Genomic DNA, 20,548 nt, shown 5'->3' with positions numbered 1-20,548 from the left:
CATCTAGTAATTTTAGGAAAGAATAAATGTTGTTGTCTCTCTTAAAAAAAAAAAACTCTCAAAGCAGGAAGTTAGTTTATTAGCATATCAACTTGCTCCTGTTCAAGTATGATTTTAGACTTTCTAGACTGAATCTAAAATAGTTATTATTTTACGGTCCAAATAGTTTTAGTTCTAAACTGTGGCACTCAGGGGCCTCAACTTCATGTCCAGGGTGCTTAGGGAAATACCAACACTCTGGTTGGAAGCCCAACATCTAGAATTTTGCATTGATAACCTTTGTTCATCTCACACATTCCCTAGTAGTCTTTATCTAATAATTATCATATGGTATCATCCTGTCCATGTACAATGCAGCCTTTTTACAAAGATTGAAGAGTGCTCCTATAAGTTTTCTGGAGAGCCTTGTAAGCTCAGCTCCCTTTCTCCGTTTCATTGCCCCACAAATTCTGTCCATATCAATTTCCTGAAATCTCATCTCTCCTCCTGCTACCTGCCAACACCTATGGGCTCTATTTCCCTGTACTGTGATTTGCACATGGTCCTTAGGAAAACGATGTAATGAATGTGGAGTACACGTTGTATTTCTTTGCCTCAGAGATCACCATCCTGTTGTCTTTTGTCTAATATCTGAAAGACAATTACAACAAACATTTTGCCCAGTTTTATAGCTGTTTACATGAGAAAATAAGTCCAAGATTCATTTTTCCACCATGGCCTTTGAGAGGCATGGCGCCGTTTGTGCTGTTAACCAATAATCCTTTCAGTTTAGCAGTGGGATTATTCATTCCTGCATGTCTAAAAACAGACCAGGCAATGTAATTTTCATTTGCTAATGAAATAAAATGTGATGTGTTCCTTCCAAATGAAAGGTGAGGCAGTGCTGAGTTGGCCATATCCCTTTCTCTTGTTGCCACAATCTTGAAAGACTGTGTTGAGATGAAGCCTTCATCATTTGAATTTGTAGGTGATTACAGTAATTAAAGCATGTTTGCTGACCCATGCTGGAAATGGGCATGAACAAAAAATAAGTCTTTGTTGTGTGGAATTTGGAAGATTATTCTCTTGCATAATACACTAGGTCATCATTTGTTATATAAGAGCTTGAATGCAAATACCTTATCTGGTCATCTTTTTCAGAAACCCAACTTTCTGTGATACTTCTTTGGGAACCACAAATAATACTCTTCAAAGCAAGCAATTCTAAGCATTCCATATACACTAGCTATAAAAAAAATAGTAACGCAGTTGCCTAAGATATTGTAATGAAACAGTTATATAATAGGATTTTTTAAATTGTTAATTTTGACATTTATTCTTGTTCAGCATTTAATTCACTGATTTATGACACTAAAAGCATGTTTCCACTAAATGAATTTCAGAAACAAGAAATCTTACTGTTATCAAGATGAAACATAGAATAATTTTTATATAAAAACTAAATGTCAATAAGCATAGCTCAGATATCCTTATTAAAAGGCATAAGTGGTAGGATAAATAAATATATTAGGAGGTACTCAAGAAAAGATAGAAACTCTTTGATAACATTTTAATGAGACAATACATTCTCCATTTAAAATGGTTTCTGTATACGATTTTTTATGTTAGAAAATGTAAATATATGTACTTTTAAAATGCCTTTCAGTATGATATTTAAGTGACAAATATTCAAAATAGAATATTTTTAAAATAGAGAAAAAATTTGAAATTTCATGTGGAACTTGTACTGAATTGGTACTAGGAGATTATACTACCAGTTGAATACATCTGCAAATTTTACTTCTGCAACTAAACAAGTTATGTTACATATAGTTTAGAGGAAACATGCATAAAAATAAATTAGAAAACTTTGCACCAACTCTTCATAATTGTGTTTAAAGTGCAACATGAAGATCTCTTTTTAAGATGTTATTTGAAACAAAATATCAGAAAATGCATGGTAGAAAGAAAAATGAAGTATGAACAACTTATGCAAAACTACCCTGATACATGTGTCAAAATGTAGCCGAAGACCAGGGATGATAAATGAGAAAAAGAAAAAAAATTCTGAGGTGTTAGTTTTTTTTTTTTAATGAAACACATATTAGAAATAAAAAGTAACAAGATGCAATGCAAAACATTTTAGTAAAATATTTTCAAGAAATGGGTTTGCAACTTCCACCTTCTACCCACATACCTTCCATAAATTATACAGTAACATTTTTGACATTAACAACTGCCAAAATGAATTTAGCGAATGTGAGATTACCAGAAGACACTAGGATTATTATCCTTTTTTTCTTCAAAAGTAATGACCTGAAATGCAGTTAATCACAATCTCCTTTCATTCCTTAAGTATTCATTGATTCTACGCTTACATAATAATTCTCATAGTATTTGTTCATTGCATGTGACATGCCATTTTTTGTTTCTATTTTTTTCTTAACGAATCAAAAAGGACATGTACCTATTTGAATGACTATGAGGTGTAAAAAATATTTACAAAATAATATCTCACCCATCAACTTTGTTCTAGCTACAGTTTGGAAATATTGCCATTTTATGTTTGTATACAATGTAAAAACAATATTTTGTACATATGTTGTTCCATTGGGCCCCTTAAATAAAACAGTGGGTCGAGGCCATCTGCATTCACTTCTCTTAGACAATGTAGTCAATAGAAGTGGATAGAGAGATCATTTTTACCTTATCCTCTTAAAATTCATAGAGGCCAGTCCCAGGAATGAATATCACATTCCTGGTGTTAGTTTATTAAATGGCTTGCTAGGTAGTCACACAATTCCTTTATTAATATTACTATTTTAGGAATAAAAAGATCTAAGAATACAAGTGTTAGAAATATAATATTTATGCCATTAAGATCAGGTTTGAAATTGTCTAAATAGAAATGTAGTTTACCTAATACAAAGGCTATGAGAAAATTCACCTCAGAATATTTTTGTACCTTTCCTCACAGCATTACTTCAGGAAATGCTAGAGCATATTTTTTCTTTTAATTAAATACTGAGGATTTGTACGTGTGGATTCGGTGCGGGGGGAGATGCAGTGATTGTTGAAAGTGGAAGATTTCTAAAACTTCTATTTAATAAAGGTTAAGATGAGAGATACAGAGAATAATACATGAAAACTCAAAGAATAAATGAAAAGTAAAAAAAAAAAAAATCAAGTGAAAGAACCCAATTTAAAATTTACAAAGTATTCAAGTATTCCTGGGGTGTTTAACTTACTGATTCAAGTAATAGGAAAGTTTGTTTCTGACTCCATCCAGCTGTTTCAGCAATTTCTCCAAGAGTGTCGTTCTATGCTGGTCTCTGCCTTTCAGCCCTTTCTTTCTTTTTTCACTAACTGGATGAATTCTCAAGCAGACTGCATCCATATGGAGGTACAGCTAGCCTTAAAAGCTCCAAGTTCATATCATGCTCGGTACCTATAGTCTTACAAAAATATGGCTCTTTTTCAAAACTTGTATCAGGGGAGTGTTGGAGTCAACTGCTTATGCTTGAATCAATTGCTTTGGTCAGAGAAAATAATGCTCATAACAGAACTGGACAATTACTAGCGAAAGATAGCCAGCCCCACATACCCCTGTGGACTGGCTACAGGAAGTGTGTTGTTGGTAAAGGAGATGGACATGGGTGACAAAGGAGGTAGTAAGCAGCAGAGGGATGTCCTGGGAGCCAGTGAGGCAAAGATTTCCAGCAAAAGTGAATGAAAGTGTGTCAGATTCTCCTAAAAGATCAAGTAAGGTAAAAAATCAAGGATTGGCCCCTTAATTTACTGACTTGGAAGTTACTGGTAATACTGACGAGATAATGCCTGATTGGAGTTGGCTTTAAGGAGACTACGAATGGAGGAATTGAAAATGGTGTTCAATAAGATGCTTTCAAGAAGGTTGTCAGCCAAGGGTCTTAGGAGGATGGGGTACTGGGAGCAGGGGGAGACAGTAGCTGGCAGAGGAAGGAAGAGTCAACATACATTCTTCAGAAATTTATTTTTAATTTTGTTATACATCATTAGCAAAAAAGTTCCCCCAAATATTAATCTTGTGGAATGTCAAGTCGTACCTTCTCCAGGAGGTATAAAAGTTAGGAATATAATAGAGCCACACAAAGACTCCCTTAGCTCTTAGGACTTAGCACTTAGGACTTAGTACTCAAACAGCCTTGGCTTGAATCCTAACTCTAGAGTGCATTACGTATAACATATTAGGAACATTTCTTAAATCTTAGTGCCTTGGTTTCCTCATCGGTCAAATAGGGATCACCTCCCATGATTGTTATGAGGATTAAATTAATTAATTTATATTTGTAAAATGCTTCCATTGCTGCCTAGCATATAGTAAGTCCGCTAAATGGTTAACTTGAAGTTTTGTTTGGAAAATCTAGGGACAAAGTAAAGAAAAAGTAGACAATTCCTTTTCCAGGGATCTCATATAACAGATTTTCTGCAAATGTTGCACAATGAGTTCTTAATGACTAGCATAGGGTAAAATAAAAGAACTCACAATGCGTATTAGTCCGTTTTCACACTGCTAGTAAAGACATACCTGAGACTGCCTAATTTATAAAGAAAAAGTGTTTTATGGACTCACAGTTCCACGTGGCTGGGGAGGCCTCACAGTCATGGCTGCAGGCAAGGAGGAGCAAGTCACATCTTACGTGGCAGCCGGGAATATAAGAGCTTGTGCAGGGAAACTCCCCTTTATAAAACCATCAGATCTCATGAGACTTATTCACACTCATGAGAACAGCACAGGAAAGACCTGCCCCCATGATCCAATTACCTCCCACTGGGTCCCTCCCATGATATGTGGCAATTGTGGGAGCTACAATTCAATATGAAATTTGGGTGGGGAGACAACCAAACCATATTACAGTGTATATTTATATTTATATTTCATGAAAGCAGCTTATTTTGTTTTGTTTTAAACCTAGTTTGTTGTTGGTTGGTTGATTGATTTGGCCCACAGCAATTCTAAACCAGGAATTTCTGAATATAGAGTTTAGTTGGTAATTTAGAATCTCGTTTTTGTTTTCCTTGTGGAAATTTTGAATCTTTTAGTAATACTATTCTTCAAGGCCTTGAAAATACTGACAGGCATCTAAGATTAAAGTGAAGAGTTATATAGAAAAGAAAGGATGATCATGACAAGTTTGAGGAAGACACACTAGAAACAAGCAGCTGTATCCATTTTTATCTTTGTTTTGTTTTCCTTGAATTACTGCTAAATAGTACCAAGAGGAATCTTGAAAATATATATTTGAGCCTCTTTGAAGATTTTTATGTAATAGAAGAAAAATTTCCAATTCATGTATTTGACCGATGTACTGTAGAACATACAAAGACCAGTATTTAAATTAGTGAATTATCTCTCCTTGTCAGCCAAAGATGACTTTGGCTGTTGATTAAGACTGCAACAGATGTGAATGTTCAAAAAAAGTGATGGAGCCATCTCTGAGAGAAGCAAGAAATTGGCTTTATGCTTATCCTTGGTGATGGTGGTGGTTTGTTCTTTTAAGAATGTATATAGAACATTTAAAAAACTAGAGAAAATATTTGCACATATATCTAATACTCCAATCTTTTTATGGAACCTATTATTTTGCTTACATCTTTTTTTTTCTTGCCAATTCTCTTTCCTTCTTCTATCCTTGACTTCTCTTTGTTGATTGTGAGTTTATTGACATAAACTTTCTCAGAGATGTTCCTAAGGAAGTGTTTAGTCTTGGTACTTTAGTTAGCAAGTTGGTGTTTAAGATGACTAAGAAAATATAGCACTACCCAGATAATCCCATCACCCATGATCTACTTGTTAAGGAATCAGAGCTCCTTACCCAGAGTCATCTAGACACATTGCTTTCCTGCAACACTGGCAGCATCATTGGTGGATTAAGATTGAATGGGGCATTGTTGCTTCTCTGAGCAACTGAATCCTGCCTTGACCTATCTTAGAGAACATGTGATGTTACATGAAAAACAGATAAGTAACACAGCGCATCTTAGAATATAATAAAATCAGTTTCATAAAGCCTAATATATTAACTTTAAGCATAAATATCCCTAATAATTGACTATATCCCCAAGAACATATCATTTTCCATTTGCAGGAAAGAAAAGCAATGTATGTAAATGCAATATATTCAAAATTATTTTCTGATTTAGAATATTTATTTACTATCAATGCATTGCTAATTCCTTGTAATTTTGCCTTCTGTAATTATGCTAATATGATGAATAAAGTGTAGTCTGCAGTATGAATTTTTATATCTCTTTTTCAATTGGATGACTCTGCATGCATTTATTTATGGCTTAGATGCATCTCATCTATGTGCGTAAATATTTTCTTGTTTGCTTATTTGCCTTTGCTTATTTACATTTAATGAATTAAGGTTTCACCTCACTTCACCATATCCAGACACCTCTCCACTTATTTTTCTAATGGTTTATATGTCATGCAATGTAGGATTTTTATGTTAATAATGTATCTTTCATATAATGACATTAAGTGTTATGCCAAGAAAAGTCTTGGTATTATGTGTGTGTGGGTGTGTGTGTTTAATGTTGTCTAATGTACATCTATGCCATTAAAGTCAGCGATATATTTTGAGAATCAATTATGCTCAGCAACTGAGTATATTTGAAGGAAGCAATGTACTGTAAATATTGAGGTTTTATGTGTAAGATATCTATAATACCTTTCAGGCAGTTCAGGGTTAATGTGTGCCTGGGTCCCTCAGAGTAAGTCACATGTATTAACACATTGGCCTCTGGCACAGTTTTTTGAACATCACCCAATAGTTGGATTACTATGGCTCATTGTCATCTATAGCACAAAATAAGATTAGACTATGATTAGAACAAATCACACTCAAATGAATACAAGCTGTCAAAATAATGTTTTCAAGATCAAATGCAACAACTATGACCAAGGACAATAGGTCTTCAATGGTTTCCATATTTTCATTAAATTATATAAGGAAAGGTCTTTATTTAAAAATTTTTAAAAAGCATGAATTCTATTTTTAAAAATCTGTTATTTTAAACTTGACAGCCCAAAAGTTTAACATTAGTTTTAATCTTACTTAGCATAGCCCTAGTTGAAGCTTTTCAAATTTTTATGTGGTCCTGGAAGCATGTATGTAGTTTCAGAATATTAAAAAAAATACATATGGCTTTTGGAGAAATTAGCTTACATGTTATTAGGGTTTTAAATTATTTTTTCTCTTGATGAATGCTCCTCAGCAGCTATGATGATGGGGAGGAGTAAGTTTTTGCAGCCTATTGGCTAGCACTGGGAGTAGTGCTGAGGTGGGGTTAGGGACCAATGAATGGATGAAAGCTTAAGTATTCATTCATCTATTTAATATTCATCTACTGGTGCTACTAGAAGCGACACATCTCCCAATTTAAGGATATTTTGGAATACAAAGATGATGTCCTGCTTTGAGCTCCTGGGTGTCATATATCTAATAAATAACGTGAATACATAAAGACAAATGAAAAGAACTATGCCCCACATGTGTGATTCCTACTTCCCTGACTCAGCTGGGTTCTATCTGATAAGAGCTTTTAATATAAATAGAAGAGGAGGAAGGTTTCCTATCTTAATAGGAGCGGGAACTATAGATCCATATGCCAAAAGTGTTATGTCCAAAGAAAGAAATTGATATTATGGGAAGATGAATTATCGCTGTCCATTATCTCAAATTTCTTCCTCCTCAGTTAACATTCACCTTCAAGGCCCAGTTAGATTTTCTTGCCGAAGCCTAATACTCAAACGAATTGTGTTTTCTAAATACGGAAGCTGGCTTTGAGTTTTGTGTATAGATCAGTGTGTAGAATTGGCCAGTAAGTTGGTTTTATAATTACATTTATTTAATACCATTTTTCAATAAATCAGGGAAATTATTGATTGGAAGATACATTAGGTACCACTAAGAAAATTATATAGATAATTTCAAGATGTACTATAAAATGGATTAAAATTCACTTATATTAAAGGGTAGAAAACATCAATATTAGAATCTATGACATGTAGACTAACTAAAGATTCATAATTGAATAATGCTTAACAAGTCCTCCGTGATGTAGCAAGCATGGGTACTATTGTCTACACTGCAGAGGGAAGGCATGAGAGTCACTCAGTCCACAAGTACTTATTAAGCATCCAGCAGGTGCCAGGTATGACGCCAAGGTTTCAGCCTGCAACAGAGAACAAAGCAAACATTGTCTCTTTTTGTGGATATGTGAAGGGCTCTTAACTGGCTAAACTCACACACTATGTCAGACATCCAGAGGTCACCTGTATGCCTAACCAGCCTAGCACAGAAGTACGTTCCCAAATTAGCCTCCTGAAAATGGTGACAATTTAAAAATACTAACTCAGATGCAAAACATACAGCAGAGATAAACAAATTAAATAATATATGCATTTCTAGTCTTTTTCCAAAAAATACATGTTAATGGTTTCCTGCATACCAGTTTCATTTTTAAACCTTTCCTCTGACCATAGGAGCTGATGCTGTGGAAGCTCAGTGTAAAAGATTTGAAGTGAGAGCCAGTGAAGATGGCAGGGTGCTGTTTTCTGCAGATGAAGATGAGATTACCATTGGGGCTGAAAAGCTGAAAGTTACAGGTACTGTAGATGGAGGTCTTGGAAAACTGTTTACTTCTTTAAAGAATATACAACTGCACAAGAAGCTTCTTAATAAGATGGATGATTCCTATGCCTAAAATAGAGTCTTACATAATCACAACGTTTGTTTTTCAAGTAGTCTTCAAATGAAAGGCACTGCTTGTGGTTGTAGAAGAGAATGCAAATATTAGCAGCCTCAATGACATAAAAGTAAAGCCATCTCTCAGGTGGAGATAGGGGGAAGAAAATGATGTGGCTGGGCGGGGTGGAGATGAAATGCAAATTCTGAGTAAAGGGGACTAACAAATAATAATTTGGGAGTATTATTTTAAAATAAAAGACGTGCGAAGGAACTAAAATGGAAACTTTAACTTTAGAATTAAGTAAGGGGGAAGTTATAATAAAAGTAAACTAAATTAATTTTATATGGCTTTCATAATTATCCTCAAAATTATGTAAATAAAAAACTAATGCTATACACATATTATTTAAAAGTCATTATTGTAATATTGGGGTCATTAAAGTCAACCACCAGCTGAAATTAAAATTTTTAAAAAGGTAAAAGTGGGACCAGGATTGGGGAATAATTTGATGACAATTTTAAGCACAATCTCTTCTGAATTACTTGATTCACAACCATGACAAATTTTATTTTGATAACATATTTAACAATCCCTTGAAAGTACCCAAGGAGGTCTACATTTTAAAAAACAAGAAGAAAATAATAAAGTATATTTGACTTAATGTTTCCCAAACTTGAGTTTGGAAACAGCTCATGGGTATCTATCCATATTAATTTGGGTCAAACAGTCCTGTGGGTCAGGTGAGAGCAGTTAGCATGGCAATTGAAGAACATCAACTTTGTTCTTGGGCTGTTTGGGTTGAATCCTGCCTCTGCCTCTCAATATATTCAACTCTCGATGCCTCTGATTTTCCCTCATCTGAATGATTGAAATGATAATAACTTTAGTGGTCAAATTAAATGCATGTGTGTGTAGTTGTGTGATGAGAATGAGCTCAGTACATAATGAAGAGGTTGTGTTGGCTCTTTATATTTATAAATGATGATAATATTGATACTGCAAATGTCAGAGACAAGAGGGCCTGTGTTGATTTCAAGAAAGGTGTATTAAACTAATGCAGGAACAGAAAGCCAAATACCACATGTTCTCATTTATAAGTGGGAGCTATAAATGATGAGAACACATGGACACATAGAGGGGAACAACAGACACTGGAGCCTGTAAGTGGGTGGAGGTTGGGAGGAGGGAGAGGATCAGGAAAAATAACTAATAAGTATTAGGTTTAATACCTGGGTGACAAAATAATCTGTACAATGAACCCCCATGACACAAGTTTACCTCTGTAACAAACCTGCACATGTACTCCTGAACTTAAAAGTTAAAAAAGGTGTATTGGCGGGACATAGTGGCTCATGCCTATAATCCCAGCACTTTGGGAGACAGAGGTGAGAGAATCGCTTGATTCAAGTCCAGCCTGGACAATATAGTGAGACCTTGAATTTTTAAAAATTAACCAGGCATGAAGGTGTGTGTCCATAGTCCCAGCTACTCAGGAAGCTGATGTGGGAGGATGGCTTGAGCCCAGGAGGTCAAGGCTGCAGTGAGCCAAGATCATGCCAGTGCAGTCTAGCACAAGTGACAGAGCCAGACCCTCTCTCGAAAGTAAAATAAAATAAAAAGATGTGTTATTAAATGGTGATGAAATTCAACAGGGATTATTGAATGGGAACCCTCACTGGGTATCCCCTGGCCTGAATCAAATCCTACCACCCTTACCCCTACGCCTGTCCCTCCTGTCCCTTGGGAGCAAGTTCTGCTGAGAGGGTGGAGCCTCCACCATTGGGTGAGTGTTTAGGATGGTCCCCATGAATACTCACCTGGTTGATGTCCGTTTTTCTTAAGACTTCTTGGGAAGGCTAGGAAAGGAGGCACGTATGGGGGATACAGATTGACCTTCTTGAGTCCTGAGTTAGGAGAGCAGGGACAAAGAGAGAGAAAGAGAGTTCTGTTTGGCATAGAACACAGACAAATCGGAAAGGACATTAGTTTTAGGGCCCTGAGCACTAACATTTGAATTGCTTGTTGGTGAGTAAGTGAGGTTCCTTAGGGGAGAAATGCCTTCAGGGGAACTGGGCAATATTAATAATCTTTGAACCCTGGTAATGCCTATTGGTCATCACTCTTGAGACCAACATAATCCTGAGATAAATTCTAGGACATTACACACTTATCAAATGTTTATTTAATCCATATTCAGATATTCTCATTGGGTACTTTACAATCATAAGTAAAGGGAGATTCTAGAGTTCTTGGCAGCTTTTACGATCTCATGGAATTTTCACTTCTGATATTTATATTACCTTTGCCTGTCTCATAATTGTTCCAGCGAAGTAAAGGCAGATAGTCACATTCATTTTCTGCTTTTGCTTAGTAGCCCCGATGCCATCCTTGAAATGTTGCTTGGACTAAGTGCTTCCTTAGCCCAAATTGGCAAGAAAGTGCTTCCTGAAAAATCTAAGTTTTTCTGCTTTTTAATTCAGTGCCTTAAGGCAGTTATCTATTCTCTCTCCCTTTCCCTTTCTATCTCTCTCCCTTCTTCCTCCTATTGCTTCTCCTTCCCCATCCCATGTGTGTGTAAAATGTGTCTATGTGTGTGTGATGTGTACATGTGACTTATGTGACTGTATGTATAGATATACATACATATGTTTCACACTGGCTCTCTTTTTTCATTTCTTTCTCTGTCTCAAATATATGCACATAGTATTGCATTTATTCTTTATAATGTTCTCGATCGATCTATATTTTCCAACTATCTCAGACACCCCTACTTAATTAGAAGTCTATGTCATATACTTTCAGATGATCTTAATAAAATAATAAAATTACAAGCAGATTATTATAAAAGGTTGGAACATAATACTTAGAATGAAAGAAACACCCACAAACTATGAGATTGCCCATAGCAAACAATGTTGACCTTTAACCTGATGCAGATGTACAATAGGGTGAATATTGTTAATCAATAAATGGTAAATTAGAGAATATTTAATTTGATTAGAACTCTCTTCACTATCCAATCACATTTCGGTGTCTCCTAGAAGAGCCCATTTACCACTTACACACCCTAGAGTTACAAACATATGCACAGGCACATAGACAAAGTAATTCTTGCCAGGACTTTACTCCTTACCAGAATAGCAGATATTAACTTGATAACAGCTTCATTCTTTCCCGTGATATTCCTTAAAGAAAGAAAAATAAAAATATCAAAGGCAAATATAATTTAGAATTTCATGTGCTTAGAGGAAAAAAATGTGCGTAGCATAGCATGGAGATTTAGAGCATTAAGATTGATTAGTAACCTCACATATACTTTAAAGCAGTGCTTGAATCATTTGACAAATAACAGTACAAAGAGACATTGACTCTAGGGTGCTTCATATAAATTAGATACCTGTGCTGACAGGACTTCAAAGTTACATGTGATGAGAGATATGTGTGAAGTTTATTCTAGAATTTCAAATTTGTGGCACAAATGTTTTCTATTTAAGCAATATTTATAGGAATTAAAATGCATGCCTTGCAGCTTTATATTTTTTGAGCAATGCCATTTTATAAAGGAACTTGTCTTTCAGGATGACTTCAGTGGATGGATTCATTTAGACAAGGGATACGTCTGTATATCTGAGGCAAAATCAGTTATGACTATAATGAGTCACAGATCTAGGGTAGCTCATGATATTTATGTTCACTCTACCTACAAAGCAGCAGGAATTTACCTGATACATTCAGATACTCATGGGTGTGAGGACACAGAAGTAAAATGGTAAACACATACCTGAACACCACCATCTATCAATACCCCATCACCATAAAGAGCAATCACATGCTTAAGGTTTGTAATTTTCCACTCTTGACATTACTTGTCTTACTATAATGATATTTATTTGACCTTAACGTGTCCTCTATCACTGAATATATAGGAGTTTTATACTTTAGCTCACCTATGCACAATTGAAAACTATATTTTTATTTTGTATTCCCTACTGTTGGCCGAAGGTATGACTTAATTCAATTATCTTTTGAGACCTAGTCAACAACAACAAAAAAAGGAATAAACCTTTACACACAGAAGTCTCTTAAATTTAGTGCTTTCAGGCAGAATCAATCAACTGCAATCTGCAGTTTCATTCGTATTCCACATAGTATATTAACTTTAGAAAACAAATTTCATGAATAAGCCACTCTGCTTTAAAAAGTGAAAGACATCAGCCCCATAGAATTGTTTCATGGTAAATTAAAAGCTATTAGTTAGACTTAGATCTAGACCTATTTTTTTTTCTATGATGTAAAAGAGGACAGCAGTTAAATATACCAAGAGAAAGCATATCTGCTTTTTTTTAGACAGTAGCAATTAAAACTAAAAACCTGAAAGAATGGTGAAATCCAACTCTGTGTCTACCCAGTGCCCGAGTGTTTGTTTGAAAGCCAAGACTATCAGTCCTTTGCCTCCATTCTAATTGAATGGTTGGAAGTCTAGGCAAGTTCCGATGCTTGTTTGACAACAGAAGAAAGGACTTTCTGAGGAGCTGTCTTTTAAATTAAACACCATGCTTCTGGGTTACAATCAATATCTTCTGGTTTGTTTTTATTAGTTCATCTTCTACATCCTTGTTCTTGTCTATTAAATTGGCACACTGCGATGGGGTCAGCTTTGGATTCAACCTTTCTATTAGATAGGCCATTGCTCTTCTTCACTGTCCAAATGCCAAGAATGCGGTAACACTCCGGCAGCAGGATGGAGCTGCTTTGTCCAAATAGTCCATGAAGAAATGTGATTAGATTAAGTGCTGAGAAAAGGAACGTGCAATCACTTCATTTTCTCTGCTGAAGCATTAAAGTTTGTAGACCTGGATCAGTCACTCAACTCAGTTTTCTAGTTGCTTTTCAAACTTACTGAGAATAAAAATTCCCAAGACACTAAATATTAGTACCACCCCAACTTCCCCTCAAGTCTCTAGGTGAATCCTGATTTCAGGTTTTGAAGTGTATAAATAATAAAGAATGCCATATTCACAAAATAAGCTGTTTCCTCTAAGCACCTTACCAACGGTCCTCTTCATGATTTATTTTTTTAAGCTTTAAATGTTTCATATAGTTTTGTGAAAGCAAACCTTCTTGAAAATATAATTAAATAATAGGTGAAATGGGAGAACAGTCATAAAACAGGACAGTTCATTCCCCCGCCTCCACCTGCAGCCACCAAAAAAGTGGTTATATCAACTCACTTCTCTGTGTAGAGGTTTTTAAACTGTCCATTTGATGTTTAAAGTGTCTCTTATAGCTTTAGGTCTTAGACCTGCAAAATCTCTTGGAGATATAATTTATCCTGCCATGTATCACTGAATAGTCTGATTTCCTATATATCATGATGTTAAAAACATACATTACTGGCCAGGCGCAGTGGCTCATGCCTGTAATCCCAGCACTTTGGGAGGCCAAGGAGGGCAGATCACTTGAGGTCAGAAGTTTCAGACCAGCCTGGCCAACATGGTGAAACCCCCATCTCTACTAAAACTACAAAAATTAGCCAGTGTGCTGGTGGGCGCCTGTAGTCCCAGCTACTTGAGAGGCTGAGGCAGGAGGATCATTTGAACCCAGGAGGCAGAGGTTGCAGTGAGCCAAGATCCTGACACTGCACTGCAGCCTGGGCAACAGATTGAGACCCCATCTCAAAACAAACAAACATAAAAAACTATATATATACAATATGGTATGCAAGACTTGGTCATAGTTACTTTTTCTCCTTGCTGGCCATCATTCAGGGCCTGGTATTTGCACTGGTGGCTGCTCACGCAGACTGCTCATGGTTTCCAAATATCTAGCCTCCAGTAACAGTGAGTCAAATTCCTCTCATGGCTTGAATTTCTCCACTGTGATAGTGAATATTGAGTGTCAACTCCATTGGATTGAAGGATGCAAGGTATTGTTCCTAGCTGTGTCTGTGAGGGTGGTTGCTAAAGAGATTGACATTTGAGTCGGTGGACTGGGAGAGGCAGACTGACCCTCAATCTAGGTGGGTACCATCTAGTCAGCTTTTATAGCTGTTGGGAATACATTACCAGGTTGCACTGTTGAGATTGCATTACCTGGATACCTGGCTAATCCAGGATAAACTTCCTATTTTAAGGTCAATTTATTAGGAGCCTAAATTACATCTGCAAAATCTCTTTTGCTGTGTAGAATAATATATTCACAGTCTCTAGAATCTAAAGTATGAACATCTTTGGCAGGACAAAAGAGGTTATTCTGCCTACTGTACTGTACAAAGTATGAATCTCTCTAGGCTTGTTTTTTCTTCTATTAAAGGACCATTATAAGAAGCACTTACCACATAGGGTTTTGATGAGGAAAAAAAAAGACATGTGAAAATAACTTAGGACCAAAGCTGGAACAATTTTGGCACAATTACCATCACACTGGATAATTTTTGTAGTTTTAGTAGAGACGGGGGTTTCACCATGTTGGCCAGGCTGGTCTCAAACTCCTGGCCTCATGTGATCTGCCTACCTTGGCCTCCCAAAGTGCTGGGATTACAGGCATGAGCTACCGTGCCTGGCCAGTAATGTGTGTTTTTAACATCATGATATATAGGAAATCAGACTATTCATATGTCTATGTCTTCAGTGTTATGTGAGAGAAAATAAACTTTATATAATTTGAGCTACTGTATTATGGGGATATAACTAGTATTACTTACCCATCTTCTTCTATCCCTCTTTTTACATTTTCTCTAGAAGCATCAACTATTTCCAGATACCTAGTAAGAAGTACCATTTTATATTTCTGATAGTGGATATACAATTCACATTTCCTGTACTTTCAACATTCTTCTTTGTTTATCTACTGACCATGTTTTTTTTTTAATTTTTCTGCACAAGTATTTATTTTACAACTAATAAATAAATAACAGTAATGTTATTTAAAATTATCACTTGGTAAAAATAGTATTATCAAATACCAAACACTGAAGTCTCCTGTGCTACAGAGTAAGAAAAATGCTCAATGATGGGGACATGTCAAAAAGACATGTGAGCCAGTTTGGAGATGCTTCTATGGGCTGAGCATACACACACACACACACACACACACACAGAGGCATATATATGTATATAACATATATAATATTGTATATTAAATATATGTATATACATTTTATATATATATATATAATTATGTGCTATATAATGTTCAGCCAATGAAGGACCACATATACATTGGTGGTCCCATGAGGTTATGATGGAGATAAAATTTCTTATCACCTAGTTATGTCATAAGCATCCTAAGGTCAGAGCACAACATACTACTTATATGTTTGTCGTGATGCCAATGTAAACAAACCTACTTTGCGGCCAGTCATAGAAAACTATAGCACATACAGTTATGCACAGTACATAATACTTGATCATAGTAAATACTGTTACTGATTAATGTATTTACTATAGTATACTGTAGTTTTTTATCATTATTTTAGATTATACTCTCTACTTATAAAAAAAAACTGGAGAACATCCCCAGGCAGGTCCTTCAGGAGGTATTTCAGAAGAACGCATTTTTATCATAGGAGATGACAGCTTCACCTGTGTTATTGTCTCTGAAGACCTTCAAGTGGGACAAGATATGGAGCTGGAAGACAGTGATATTGATAAACTTGATTCTTTGTAGACCTGGGCTACGGGTATTTTCTTGGTGTTTAGCAAAAATGTTTTTTAGAAAAACTTTAAATAGGGAAAAGCTTATAGAATAAGAGTATAAAGAAAGAAAATAGTTTTGAATAATATTATTCAGAAAGAAAGAAATAGTTTAGTTTTGTACAGCTATACATGGTTGTGCTTTAAGCCAAGTGTTTGCAAAAGAGTCAAAAAGTTTTTAAAAATTATATAATATTAAAATGTTACAGTAAGTTAAGGTTATTGTTGAAGAAAGAAAGAATTTTTTTGTTTTTGTTTTTGTTTTTGTTTTTTTCTGAGATGGAGTCTCGCTCTGTCACCCAGGCTGGAGTGAAGTGGCATGATCTCTGCTCACTGCAACCTCCACCTCCTGGGTTCATGCCATTCTCCCGCCTCAGCCTCCTGAGTAGCTGGGACTACAAGGCGACCACCACCACGCCCGGCTAACTTTTTTATATTTTTAGTAGAGACAGGATTTCACTGTGTTAGCCAGGATGGTCTCCATCTCCTGACCTAGTGATCGGCCTCCCAAAGTGCTAGGATTACAGGCATCAGACACTGTGACTGGCCAAGAAAAATATTTTTAAATAAATTCAGCGTCGCCTCTATGCACAGTGTTTATAAAGTGTACAGTAGTGGACAGTAAAGTTCCAGGCCTTCACATTCACTCACCACTCACCGACTCATCCAGAGCAACTTCTCGTCCTGCAAGCTTCAGGACTAGAAGCGCCCTATAGGGGTGTACCATTATTTAATCTTTTATATCATTATTTTTACTGTACCTTTTCTGTGTTTAGATATACGAATACTTAACATTGTGTTACAGCTGACTATAGTATTCAGTAGAGTAACATGCTGTACAGGTTTGTAGCTTAGGAGCAGTAGGCTATACCACTTAGCCTAGGTTTGTCAGGTTTTTGGTAAATACACTCTGTGATGTCTGCACAATGGCGAAATCACCAAATGATGCATTTCTCAGAATATCACCCTGTTAAGCAACACATGACTGTATATTTAGATATACGCCTTCGTATATATAAATATATAATATATTTTACATATATAATGACAATATGTTTGATTGAATAAAATAAAAATCTTTGAATCCATATTATAAATGAATAAATATCATTTTTACTATAGAATGCCAACTAAAAATGTACAAGAAATCATAGGATTAGAAAAGCACCATTTCACAATGATCTGAGTAGTATTTATCTCAGGCAAAATTATCAATGGATGATGAGACTAACGGGAGAAAATGATATGAGACATGATTTTTTTCATATATTCCAAGCACATTTTTAAAACATTAATTTTAATAGAGGGAAAAGTAACTCCAGTGGGAACCTCTGGCTGTCACAGTCTTAGTCAACTAGTGAAAGTAACTACCACCAGTCATGGGCCAAAGAGACATCAGGCAACATCTGATAAGACGTTAAAGGAAGAAGAAAAACTTCTATATTATATCAGACAAAAACGTATAACTTGAGCATTAACTTGAAGAGATTTAGCACAATCTGAAATTGAGAAACATTTTGGAAGATATTAAGGTCAGGGATCAAGGAAAAGTTGAGAAACTGTTGAAGGAAACTGGACATTTGCCAGCTGTGTATACCACATGATTCTAGATTGGATTCATTGTCTACAGAGTGCGTTACTGGAACAGATGGTTTTCTAGTTATCTATTTCTCTGTAGCAAACTACTCCAAAACAGAGTCGCTGTAAATCAGTTGATGGCATTTATTTTGCTCGCAACCTGCAATTTCAACAGCCTTCAGTGGAGGTAGCTGATACCTGCTCCACTGGGCGACAGCTGAGACAGCTCAGAATTTGAGGGCTGGTATCATTTGAAGACTGGCTCACCCCCATGCCTGGAAGTTGATCATAGTTGTCATCAGAGACCTTAGATAGGACTAACTGTCAGAACACCTACATGTGGCCCATCCATGTACCTCCGTTTCCTTAATTCATGGTGCCTGTATTAGAAGAGTAAGCCTTCAAAGAGGGAGAGAGGAGGAAGCTGTACCAAATTTTCTGAAACAGCCTCTACCATTTTATAAAAGGAGTGCTAAAGAACTTGTAGACATGTTTTAAAGCCAATCAGATTTAGCAAAGTTTGAATGAGGTCCCAAAGAATATACAACAGTTTTTAAAAATTATGCACATGACTTTTCTTTAGGTTTAAAATTGTTTCAAACAAAAATAAAATTTGCAACAAAATTATTAATAAACCACAGGTAACATGTTTCAGAATACAAAAGAATTACTCACATGTGTCTCGATCAGCTTAGGGTCCCATAACAAAATACCATGAACTGAGTGGCTTAAACAACAGAAACTTATTTTCTGGGTTTTTTGTTGTTGTTGTTGTTGTTTGTTTGTTTTTGAAACAGAGTCTTGCTATGTCGCCCAGGCTGGAGTGCAGTGGCACGATCTCGGCTCACTGCACCCTCTGCCTCCTGGGTTCATGCCATTCTCCTGCCTCAGCCTCCTGCTAGCTGGGACTACAGGCGACCACCACCACGCCTGGCTAATTTTTTGTATTTTTAGTGGAGACAGGGTTTCAGCATGTTAGCCAGGATGGTCTCGATCTCCTGACCTCATGATCCACCCGCCTCGGCCTCCCATAATGCTGGGATTACAGGCATGAGCCACCGGGCCCGGCCAGAAATTTATTCTCTTACAATTCTGGAGGCTAGAAGTTCGAGATCAGGGTGCCAACATGGTCAGGCTCTGATAAAGACTCCTTACTAGCTTGCAGACAGCTGCCTTGTTGCTGTGTCTTCATATATATGTGTGTGTGTGTGTGTGTCTGTGTGTGTGTGTGTGTGTGAGAGAGAGAGAGAGAGAGACAGAGAGAGAGAGAGAGACAGAGAGAGAGAGAGAGAGAGACAGACAGACAGACAGACTGACCGACCTGGTGTCTCTTCTTCTCATGAGGGCACTAATCTCATCAAGAGGACCCCATCCTCATGACCTCATCTAAACCTAATTGTCTCTCAATATGCCATCTTCAAACTCAATCACATTGAGGGTTAGGATTTCAGCATATGAATTTAGGAAGGACAGAATTCAGTCCAAAGAAACATGGCAGAATTGTATTAAATCTTGAAAAAATCCAAATTGAGCATACAATCTTAAATTTCAACTCTCTGAAGACCTAAGGGGAAATATATTACAGGGGCTGTAAATAGTACAGGTTTATAGCTTTCCTATGGTATGGGTTTGATATCATGCTAGATCTCTGAGATTGTAGACACATCAATGGCTATGTGGTCCTTAGCCTCTTTCCCTTGAGTATCAGTTGGCTTGGTAGGGGGTTTATAGTAGCTGAATTCCAAACAATGGAAGACTGTAGTACCTGTCTGTGGCTGAAACACAGGCCTTTTGTGATATTAAATGAAAGAGAATCCTAAAGTTTGGGTCCATTTTATTTCTCCCTTTGTTCTTCTCAGTGACAGTATCAAACCTATGGTCACTTTACTCTATGGGATGTATCATTTCATTGCTGCAATAGAATCGCACTCCCAATTACTCTGACCAGGTTAGGTAACTGATTCCTCTAAGCCTTGCACTGGTATTCAGAGGTAGGCTGGAGCTCACTCTTTGACAAAGTCAAAACTTTCCCCTGGAAGAAGTTTTGAATAGGCTTACAGACCGAGGTTCGTGTTCAGATTGAAGTCCCCAAATCCTGAGTTTATGGGGGAAATTACTACCTAAACACTGATTATAAACTTTTATTTTGAGATAGTTATCAGTGTACATACAGTTGTAACAAATAATACAGAGAGAATCTGCAACATTCACCTAGTTTTTCTCAATGGTAACATCTTATAAAACTGTAATACCATATTACAACTAGGATGCTGACATTGATCCAGTTAAGACACAGAACAGTTCCATCACTGTGGGCATCCCTTGTCTTTTTGAAACCTCACTCCTTTTCCTCCACCCTCACGTTAACCCCTGACAATCACTTATTTGTTCTTCATTTCTACAGTTTCGATGGTTTAAGAATGTTATATTCAGAATCATATGGTATTTACTTACCTTTCTGGATTTTCTTTTTCACTCAGCATAATTTCCTGGAGATTCATCCAAGTTGTCGTATATATCAATAGTTTCATTCTTATTTCTAATTGGTAACCTATAGT

The 20,548-nt window shown here is 36.3% G+C and overlaps 1 protein-coding gene across 1 annotated transcript in view; it reads left to right on the top strand.

The window, feature by feature from the left end:
- SGCZ (sarcoglycan zeta) overlaps positions 1–20,548 on the top strand; it is a 1,171,086-nt gene that overhangs the window by 1,085,743 nt on the left and 64,795 nt on the right. Inside the window, exon 5 of the mRNA XM_054656572.2 lies at positions 8,513–8,635. Within this exon, the coding sequence (XP_054512547.2) occupies positions 8,513–8,635 (123 nt within the window). The remainder of the gene's footprint in view (positions 1–8,512; positions 8,636–20,548) is intronic.

The sequence above is a fragment of the Pan troglodytes genome, chromosome 7, assembly GCF_028858775.2.
Source record: "Pan troglodytes isolate AG18354 chromosome 7, NHGRI_mPanTro3-v2.0_pri, whole genome shotgun sequence".
NCBI lineage: Eukaryota > Metazoa > Chordata > Mammalia > Primates > Hominidae > Pan > Pan troglodytes.
The sequence above is the reverse complement of the archived record's forward strand: the minus strand, read 5'-3'. Positions and strand labels throughout refer to the sequence as shown.